General features: G+C 39.1%; 2 protein-coding genes across 2 annotated transcripts; both read left to right on the top strand.

Annotated features, from left to right (window-relative positions):
* The first annotated feature begins 1,446 nt into the window (after positions 1 to 1,446).
* Positions 1,447 to 4,581, top strand: tomm22 (translocase of outer mitochondrial membrane 22 homolog (yeast)). The gene is made up of 4 exons (XM_078278867.1): positions 1,447 to 1,760; positions 2,249 to 2,367; positions 3,143 to 3,260; positions 3,453 to 4,581. The coding sequence occupies exons 1-4, from the start codon at positions 1,671 to 1,673 to the stop codon at positions 3,525 to 3,527; spliced, it is 402 nt and encodes a 133-aa protein (XP_078134993.1). The 5' UTR covers positions 1,447 to 1,670; the 3' UTR covers positions 3,528 to 4,581.
* A 1,210-nt stretch (positions 4,582 to 5,791) lies between these two features.
* dmc1 (DNA meiotic recombinase 1) lies at positions 5,792 to 9,757 on the top strand. The gene is made up of 13 exons (XM_078279322.1): positions 5,792 to 5,848; positions 6,161 to 6,205; positions 6,314 to 6,460; positions 6,592 to 6,674; positions 7,161 to 7,213; positions 7,332 to 7,373; positions 7,461 to 7,533; positions 7,844 to 7,935; positions 8,042 to 8,115; positions 8,370 to 8,484; positions 8,706 to 8,766; positions 8,902 to 9,018; positions 9,551 to 9,757. The coding sequence occupies exons 1-13, from the start codon at positions 5,792 to 5,794 to the stop codon at positions 9,618 to 9,620; spliced, it is 1,029 nt and encodes a 342-aa protein (XP_078135448.1). The 3' UTR covers positions 9,621 to 9,757.
* Positions 9,758 to 10,262: the final 505 nt, after the last annotated feature.

Here is a 10,262-nt window from a genome sequence, read left to right as displayed (position 1 = left end):
GAAGTTTCAAATCAAGCAGAATCCAACAGTAAAAACAAGTAGCCTACTAAAGCTAAAAGCCACACACCCCACACAAATACTCATAGTTTACAGTATAAATGCCGTAGCCTATATGCTAAAACGTAGCCTACATTGATGGCAGAATCGTTTTCACTGCTGCAACACAGACAACCATGTAGAGTTCGTCCATTATGTGTCTGTTTTTCTAATTCACATGGAATTATTATAAGGGATGGGACTATTTTATTTAGTGACAAGTTCTATACAGCAGGGTATTTATGTAGCTGCCAATCAAAATAATGAATGACAAAAAATTTATAAATGGCCAACATGTATTTTCAATGTACATGCTGTTGCAATAGTAGGCTATGTAAAAAAAAAAATTGGGGTTAGGAGCAAAGGTTCCACTTTGAACTATACTGTACATATTTTGAGTGAATGCCATTCATTATTTTGTTCTACTGGTAGGCTGCATTTAAGCTGAGTTAGTCTCGCATTGCCAGACCTCCTGGCTAGTCCACACAACATTCCCGGGATAGGAGAAAAACGTGCTCTGGTTTATTGGCATTTCTTTAAACCAATCACAATCATCTTGGGCAGAGCAACGGTGCCTCTGCAAAATAGCCTCAGGAAGGAACTTGTTTGGATTGGACAGATAGTCTAGCTAGCTGTCTGGATTTACCCTGCAGAGATCTGAGGAGCAGTTAACCATAGTCTTCATAAATTGACCAGAGTTTAGAACGCCAACACAAAGAAAGCGGAAGGTGATGGACATCCGGCCAAAAATGGACATGGGACGGAAACTCTGGCGGCACCTGAACAATCCCGTAAATGAAATGTCGTCTTTATGGACTAGAGCTGAGTTGACCCATAAGGGAAAATGTGAATATTTTTGTAGTGTTATATTTTCCGACTGTTACCCAGCTCTGCTGACTGGCAAAGCAGTGGCAGATGTTGCCATGTCAAGCATAAAAATGCCTTTTAACAATATAGCCAAAAGGTGATACCCCCTTTCGCTATGTTGTTGTGTTTTATTATTGTTTTAAAGAATGTACTTGTTTTCCAACGCTTTATCAATGTTCTGACAATTTTTGGGTGTTCTACCAATCCTTAATAAATATGCACTATGTAATAGTTCCCTAACAATGCTAATTTAGTGGTCTAACATTATATGGGGGAGGTTTACCAATGCTTAATGAGTGATATACCGATGAATATCAAAACACAGTTTTGAAAGAATGCAGTTGTATAATTTAAACAAGCTAAATCTAAGGTCGGGTAAATTGGACTCAATACTAGGCAAAACGAACATACATTACATGAATATTTTTATGTAATGTACATAATGTTATTAATAACATTTGTTGAGACCAATGGCTGCTATTAGACAGCCTCTACGGCAGGGGGCGCAGTTTACTTTAGGGTGAAGTACAAACTGACCCCTGCCCTGGTCTCGTCATCCGTCCCTGACAAGCCTCACGTTTCCCCACTGTGACCTCAGACTGTCGTTGGACAGATGCACGCCTCTTAGCATTAGCTTTAATGAAAGCCGGTGGGAAATCATCAGAAATACACTAAACTGTCGGCTTTACCGTGTTTTCTAGCGACTTGTTCGCCTAGCACACAGCTTATCCAACCCGACAGAGAGGAGCGGGCTAGCAGGAGACAACATGGCTGCAATCGAGGAGCTTTCCCCCGCTGCGGGCCCGGTGTCTACCCGGCCCCCCGAGGACGAGATTGACGACGATGAAGATGAAGATGTAAGTGGCTGGTCATTCTGCTGTACTTCGGGAATGTGGATGAAGACAAAAATTGAACATAGAGTCGCACTATCTTGTTTTCAGCTCGTCCTTTTCTCGGCTAAAAATGGCTAGCGAACATTGAAACGTTACCAATGCTAACTAGCTAACCACCTGAGGTGTCTGTTCTGGCTCTGACAAACCTGTTTTTGAGTCTGCTGAAAGCATACACAATTGTTAGTTAAAAGTATTGTTTCGTCAAACTAGCTAGCTGTTCATTTCACTATCATGTTATTATTTTGAAAGTTATGACAGTGGCAAAATACTTCAGCACTGTGTTAACACTAGCTAAACCAACCTGTAGCAAACTTCAGGATGGACAAACTGCATTTCCAAAGTTTATAAAGGAGCGTGGATTTATTTCTTATGCATGCTTTTATTCAGATGAGATGCTATTTGATAGCGTACTCAGTCTTTTCGTGTCTGATGTTTGCATTTGTCTTCTACAGCTGGATGAGACTCTGATGGAGAGGTTGTGGGGCCTGACAGAGATGTTCCCTGACAAAGTTCGCACTGCTGCTGAAGTGTCTGCACAATGCTCTGTCTCATTGGCCAAGAAGTTTTACAGGTATGGAGGAATGTATGCAGTGTGGCATGGTAGCCCAGTGGATCAAGAGATTAACTGCTAATTCGTAGGTCTGATCCCAGCAGCAGCATATTGATCCAGTCTTTGTTTTCTTGAGCTAGACTCACATCTTCCAAATGAGTACACTTTATGAATTGCTGGAAGCTAATTTTAGGAATAGAAGTCATTGGCTGGTCCATACCTTGGACTGGCACATCTTAAAGTGCTCATATTATACTTTTTGGCTTTTCCCCTTTCCTTTATTGTGTTATATATCTTTTTGTGCACGTTATAGGTTTACAAAGTGAAAAAGCCCAAAGTCCACCCCAAAGGGACTTACCATCTTTCAGAGAAAACACTGTTCACAAACTGCTCCAAACAGCTCTATTGTAGTCCAGCCTTTACTTCCAAGATGAACGTGCGTCACTTTGTAACACATGTTTATAATGCTCGCCTAGCTGCTAGCGTGGCACGCCCTCATACTCTGCTTCTGACTGGCTAGTAGTCCTTACCTAGCTACGGCGCATGTGCGACTCCCAACAAAGATGGAAGAGAAGTGAGATGTCTCACTCTGAAGCTAAAACGGAGAGCTCAACACACGGGGTGAAAAGAGGAGCTGCAGCAATGTGCAGTACAACAAAAATATGGTGTTTTCTGAAAATTAAACTACATAAATCCTATTCTTGTACAACCTCTAAATACAATTATGAACTTGAAAATGAGCATAATATGAGTACTTTAAAAAGCAAACATTAATCAGGTTGTTAACTTGTTTCAGTTTTTCCCGCTCGGCACTCTGGGTCGGTACTACCTCCTTCATGATCTTGGTGCTGCCTGTTGTGTTTGAGACAGAAAGACTACAGCTGGAGCAGCAACAGCTACAACAGCAGAGACAGGTGAGTGTACATGTAACCAACACCTGAGAGACAGCCACAGAAACCTAAGGTTTTACAGGTGTGCGGTAGCAAGTATTGACACACGCTTAGGAGTGAATGTAGTATGACCAGAAATTGCAAATTATAATCGATTAATGTGCTGTATGTGACGAGTACATCAATGAACAACCTGAATGATCTCTCTTTTTTCAGATCCTGTTGGGGCCCAACACTGGAATGTCTGGTGGAATGCCGGGCATGATGCCTCCTGCACCTGGCAAGATGTGAGACACAGGAAGGGCCAACGTGAACCTGAGATCTGCTGCCAACCAAACAGCGCGGCCGGTCGCAAGGAGAGACAGAGAGACCATGGAGAAGGGCAAAGAACTGCAGTTAAATAAAAAATAAAAAACGGAAGCAAAAGCTGCTGCATGTCAACAGCATGGCATTAGGCTCACTCCAACGTATTGGATTGGCTGATGGGATTGGAGGAGGAGGATGTGATGCGTTTCTAACACTTCTCTCTCGCTGTCTCTCCTTACTCCATCATCATTCAGAGACTTATTTCCAGGAGCACTGCTTCTATTTTTTCTTTAGGGGATAGTGGGTTCAAGTGGATGCATTGAAAGACAAAAGGGTTAATTGTATGTCTTGGTGTTTGCAGTCTGGAGAACATTGCTATACCTACAGTATGTGGGCAGTTTTGTCCATGATCACGAGCTTGCTGGTTCTACTTCTATGTGGAGAATTATAAGAATAGAGTATCTGACAGACAGGTCCAATGCACTGTGGAGCACACTGTAGAAAAGGTTAACTGGTAGGAATGTGTCCCATATATTGCCTCTTGAAGTTCTACATGCTATATGACACACTTTTTTTTTTTTTTTTTTTTTTTTTTTCTATGTGGCGCATTCCTGTTTGTACATTCGTAACAGTTCAAAGTTGTACTATGTATGTATGTCAGAGTGCAATGCCTCTCATTTCACAGTTAATTGTTTTTATTATATTGCTCTGATTTTAAGCAATAGATTGTATAATTCAACAACACCAGGTTCCATGCTGTTTAACAATTCAAACATTGTTGTGTCCTTTTCCATTGATAGTATGTGAAAAGTCCGCACGCGTCATAAGGTTTTGGACAAATGTGGTTGTGGTGGTTGATGACGTTTTGATGCTAAATGTCTCTATATTACCCTAACATGTCCAGTCTGTAGAGAATGTTTTCTATTCTCTGTTGCCATCCATGTGAATTTACAATCTCTTACTCTGTTCAGTGAGCAAACTCTTGTCTCTATTTTGTCTTCAACATGACTGCAGTTATTAAAACACCAAATCAAATGGATATCCATGTGTTTACTTTCAGCATGTTTGTCATTAAACTGTCCATAAAGCATTAAATTATGATTTATGAATGAAAGACCAGACTAAGGGATTATTGTATTAGACATTAAAAAGTAAGCAATTACTTTTTTATGTTTTCAAATATTACAATTATTGTAGAGTATTTCTTTTCACTGATTTTTTAATCGCAAATATATTTTATGTCACAAAATAGCAATTACACTCAAATGTCTTATAAACAGTTTTTAACTTTTCACAGCAGGAAAAGTACAGGTGCAATCACAATGATTATGTATTGTGATAAGATGAAGGCACCTAAATATGCAGCCATAATTAATGTTATTATGTACACTTGTGCTTGTCCTGCTGTGACATGTCAACTTATCTGCAGTGAGTGATGATGATGCTTCAGTTTTTATTAGTGTCATGCATACAACTATACCATGGCCTTATAAGAAACTACAAAAAAATGACAAACCATATCCAGAATACAGCACATTCATTTTACAACAATATACTAAAAAGAGTCTAGACAATAAAAAATATGCACACAGTTCTTTTGAATGCCAGTGTCCATTGCTGCATTCACTGCTCTTTTTCAGCTCATCGTCCTGTTGGTTGTAATCATAGACTGTATCAAAGAATCGCTATTACTAGAACTTGTAATGGGAACATGTTCTTTTTGGCTCAGACAGTAACTAATGATCATTTAAAAAATTCAAACCCGCTACAAATCAATTAATGGAGTTGTTCATGTTCGCACCTGAAAGCAATAACGTTACTTGCTTGCAATGCCATGATTCATATTCGCTCAACTGATAAAGTTATAATTTCCGACTGCACTTGAATTGGACAAAAATCCCGAATTCCCGCCAGTTTCCGCGCGCTAGCCCCTTCAAGATGCATAGAGCAATTTACGTTTTTAACTCAAACTTGCATTTAGTCAGTAACTAATTAATATTTAACGTAGTTGAAAAAGCAAACGTCCTGGTTCTGATAGTTTTACTAACAGTGTTGTTTATGTCGTGTTGAAAGACCAGAATATAACGTTAGCTAGCTAGTTAAGTTAGCAATTTAGCTTAGCTACTTAAAAAAGGTTAGCTAGCTAAGTTAGTTGACCTTGGCTAAAGGCCTTTGCTGTATGAACCATCAGAATCCATTGTATCTTCAACGTTTAACCTATAAGTACTAGCTAGCTAGCTACATCGAGAATGAAAGCCGCAGAGGATCAGGTTGTTGAAGATGATACTTGTTTCCAGGATGATGAGGTGAGATTTCAATTTACGTTAATGTTGAACTTTGATCATTTTTAACGTTAGTGGCCTTCCATGACGTTAAGTTTACACAACATAAGTTAATATAAATCATTTGTATTCAAAACAAACAATTTCGGTAACGTTTCAAACACAAAAATAGTTTGACAGTCTAATATTTTTTTAATAAGGCTTTGGTAAATTATGGTTAAGTTATGCTACTGACGTTTTTAAGGTCAAAGCTGTATTCTTCCCTTAATAGTCAAGCTTAATGATACTCCTCAGCAACTACCTCATTTATATTTTCTTTTTCTCTAAACCTAACAGGAGTCCTTCTTCCAAGACATTGACCTCCTCCAGAAACATGGGATTGTGAGTACAGCAGGGCTGCCTGTGACATATAGTCAGAGTTGTCCCGTCAGATCAAAAGTCAGTTTTCTATGTGAGCATCTCTCTGTCCCTCCTATCCTGTGACCACAGAATGCAGCAGACATCAAAAAGATGAAGTTAGTGGGTATCTGCACTGTGAAGGGGATTCAGATGACTACTCGCAAGGCTTTGTGCAACATCAAGGGCCTGTCAGAGGCAAAAGTGGAAAAGATCAAAGAGGCAGCTGGGAAAATGCTGGTAAAAATGGGATTTCCTACTGAAAATGTCATTTCATTCTTCAACCTGTGCTTCCTTATTCTTGGGTCACTGAATTATTTGCGAACAGTACAGAACATTTTATGTATTAGGTCATTTTCTTTACATTGTAGAATGTTGGTTTCCAGACTGCCTTTGAGTACAGCTCAAGGAGGAAGCAGGTGTTCCACATCACAACCGGGAGCCTGGAGTTCGAGTTAAGATTTATTCCTAATGTTGACAACATGTATTGGATGTAATGGATTTACACTACTGAACATATTTATATGTGTATTTACAATTACATATACTCGAGGTGGGAGATAGTGATTTACAGTATCCTCTAGAACTTTAGATGTTTTAATATTATGACATAGCTCAAATAGTTTTCATCATGGTCTTAAAGGCGAGTTAATTGATATCATTTTCCTAATTTGACTTTTCTAGCAAAGCGAAATTAACACTGGACGCCTCAATTTGCTGGGTTATTTAATCAACATTACTTATGATTGTTTGGTTAGAGCACCACTGGTCATAACCAAAATATTGTCACACTATCAATATCAAGGAATTTTTCGACTTCACCAGATACACAGACAAATAAAAAATGATGTTTGAAAGTTTGGTTTTCTTTTCGTGAATCCGTTAAAGTATTGCTAATTCAAAGTAAAGATGTTACAACATATATCTTTGATCTCTGCAGTAAACTTTTGGGTGGAGGTATAGAGAGTATGGCTATCACAGAGGCCTTTGGAGGTGAGATGTCTTTTTTTATAGATAACAACATACGGTATATGATGTGATTACATTGTTTAAATATCACTCAGTTTGCAGCACTGGGTCAAAATGTTTACTACATTATTTCATCCTGCAGAGTTCCGCACAGGGAAAACCCAGCTGTCTCACACATTCTGTGGTGAGTAAGGAACCTTTTGAAAAATGGCTGCTTCAAAGTAGTTGATAAAACATTGTGCAAGTCAAATTCTGTGTTGTTTTTGTCTAGTCACTGCTCAGCTGCCAGGCGAGGATGGCTACTCAGGCGGGAAAGTGATCTTCATTGACACAGAGAACACCTTGTATCCTCAATGGGAACAACCACACACCACGTGACTTGCAGTGTGGTTGATGTTGTGTACCTCAGACTTCACTGAAGCATCACATGTTTGTTATTTGTTGTCCCAGGAAGAACCTTGGCTATAGATAGCATCACAGTCAACCCATTTCCCCATACATGGCATTCTACAATGTGCTGATTTTGAAAACATGTTTATGAGAGATATTCCTCCAGTAGTTGTCATAATGTGACTATACAATGACTGTGTGTGTGTGTGTGTGTATTGTTATTATGTTTCACATTATCCTTGACTCGTACCGGTCTGGTTCCAGCCGTCCAGACAGACTGAAAGACATCGCTGACAGGTTTAATGTGGACCATGGTGCTGTGCTGGACAACGTGCTTTACGCCCGGGCCTATACCAGTGCGAACATACAGTTCATTTAGAACAGATAACTTTGACACTATCTTTTGGCTGCAAGGTTATAATATTTTGGTGTATTAAACTTTTAGTCTTGCTCGCTCCTCAGGTGAACACCAGATGGAGCTGTTGGACTTTGTAGCAGCCAAATTTCATGAGGAAGGAGGAGTGTTTAAACTATTGGTGAGTAAACGAATGAACTCTAAACTAAAAGCACGTATCACATAGTCATCATGTTTGTGGTTTTACTTCCACCCTTTATTTTGGTATTCACTATATTGTTTTGGAACTCACTCATGAAGCTATTGTAGGGCAAGAATCAGCACTTTCTTGTTTTTCTTATGTTAAAAAAAACTGGCATACATTCTAAAAGTAGGGATTCTTCCCCAGCTTTCTCATCCCTTCAGTCTCCCTTCTTGTCTCCTCCCTGTTGTCAGATCATCGACTCCATCATGGCTCTGTTCAGAGTAGACTTTTCTGGTCGAGGCGAGCTGGCTGAGCGGCAGCAGAAACTGGCCCAGATGCTCTCCAGGCTGCAGAAGATCTCTGAAGGTCTGAACCAGGAGAGTATGCTTATGTGCAAATATGTAAAAGCCACAAACATTAGCCATATCTTACCTGCCATGTACATTACAGGGAATGTCTGCATAAATACATATTGCTGTTTGTTGACTAAATTAGCTTTGGTGTCTCTTACACGGTGGTCTCAAATATGCATAAAGTATAAAGGAATAATGATGGTGAGGTTTGGTTTTCATTTATGTTTTTCTTAGAATACAACGTAGCAGTGTTTGTCACCAACCAAATGACAGCTGATCCCGGTGCTGGAATGACGTAAGAGTCATTCTGAAAAAAAATCAGACAAGTTTTGTGCTTGAAATTCTGTTTAGTTGCTGACACATTGAGTGCAACATTGTTTGAAGCTTTGATGAGATGTTCGTTTTTATTTGTGTCCTGTCCCTGTTTAAGGTTTCAAGCTGATCCCAAGAAGCCCATTGGTGGGCACATCCTGGCCCACGCCTCCACCACCCGTATCAGCTTGAGGAAGGGGCGTGCAGAGATGAGAATTGCCAAAATATTTGACAGGTTGTTGGCAGTTTTTGTTTATAATGTCAATAATGCAGGATTTTTCATAATACACCATTTATTCTCTAAAATAATGGCACAAAGTAATGAGTGTTTTCTCTGATAATGACTTCTTAATACTAAAAGGGTCTTTGCTGTAGTTTAACATTGTTTTTAGTGTGTGCTCAAGTAATGCTCCACCCCAAACTTATCTTATGATTTGAGTATTAAACATTCATTTTCAAAGTAAACCTATCTTTATACCTGCTCATCGTCAACATAGGCTTACCTAAAGATATGAAAATGTATCTTGAAACACACCTTTGGTTGGATGATTTGATATAGTGGTGAGCATGCAGTGCATAGTGTAGGGCTGGCTTACAGTATAGAGATTTTATTTGAACTGGCAGGAAGGAAACTAAAAATGGTTGCTAGGACTTAAGAGTTAAGGACTTTGATCTCAGGCATGACCCTTAGACCTAAATAATAATTTTATTAAAACATTTGGGACTCACATTTGCTCTTTCTTTTTTTCTTTCTTGATATCCTCTAGTCCCGATATGCCTGAGAATGAGGCTACCTTTGCCATCCTTGCTGGAGGAGTTTCTGATTCCAAAGAGTGAAGGATAAAAGGAAGAGAGACACGCATGTTAGCAAAGCCTCCTGTTCCTGTCAGTTTAAAGTTATTTAAGGTATTTTTTAATGGATTTATTTATTTATATTAACTTCTTCAAGTTACACTGACAATCTTGGCCCTGGTACGATTTAATGTATTTATTCTATTTATATGCTGTGTTGTAGTATTTTTCCTGTCTTTCATAGATACAATAAACACAAAAAGACATCCGTTTGTTATGTACTTTTTATAGTTCATAGTTCCTGAGATTGCTCAGATTAACTACAGATATCCTGCTGCTGCTTTCTTGGTGTTAACATGCTTGAAAGGCCTCCAGAGGTCATGCTCAGAAAGGGACATGGGTGTGTAGAGGTGCACCCATCCATTAACCTCTGCTTCAGCTGTTTCTGCTTGTTGGCTGTCGATGGCCTCAAACCGACATTGTTGATAAGCCTATCTTTACGCTCACTAAAAGAAGGTATACATAACGGTGTCCGTCTGTATGCAATTGTTTATGGGTATGTTTACATTTTTAATGTGTGTGTGTATGTATGTATGTATTTTATTTTTTTCTCTTTAATTTATCTATAGACTATATAAAATCGATGATAACCAATTAGGTGGTACCGTGATTGTACACGAAGCAGAA

The sequence above is a fragment of the Sander vitreus genome, chromosome 21 (genome assembly GCF_031162955.1).
Source record: "Sander vitreus isolate 19-12246 chromosome 21, sanVit1, whole genome shotgun sequence".
Classification (NCBI taxonomy): Eukaryota; Metazoa; Chordata; class Actinopteri; order Perciformes; family Percidae; genus Sander; species Sander vitreus.
This window is presented reverse-complemented; position numbering and strand designations above follow the sequence as displayed.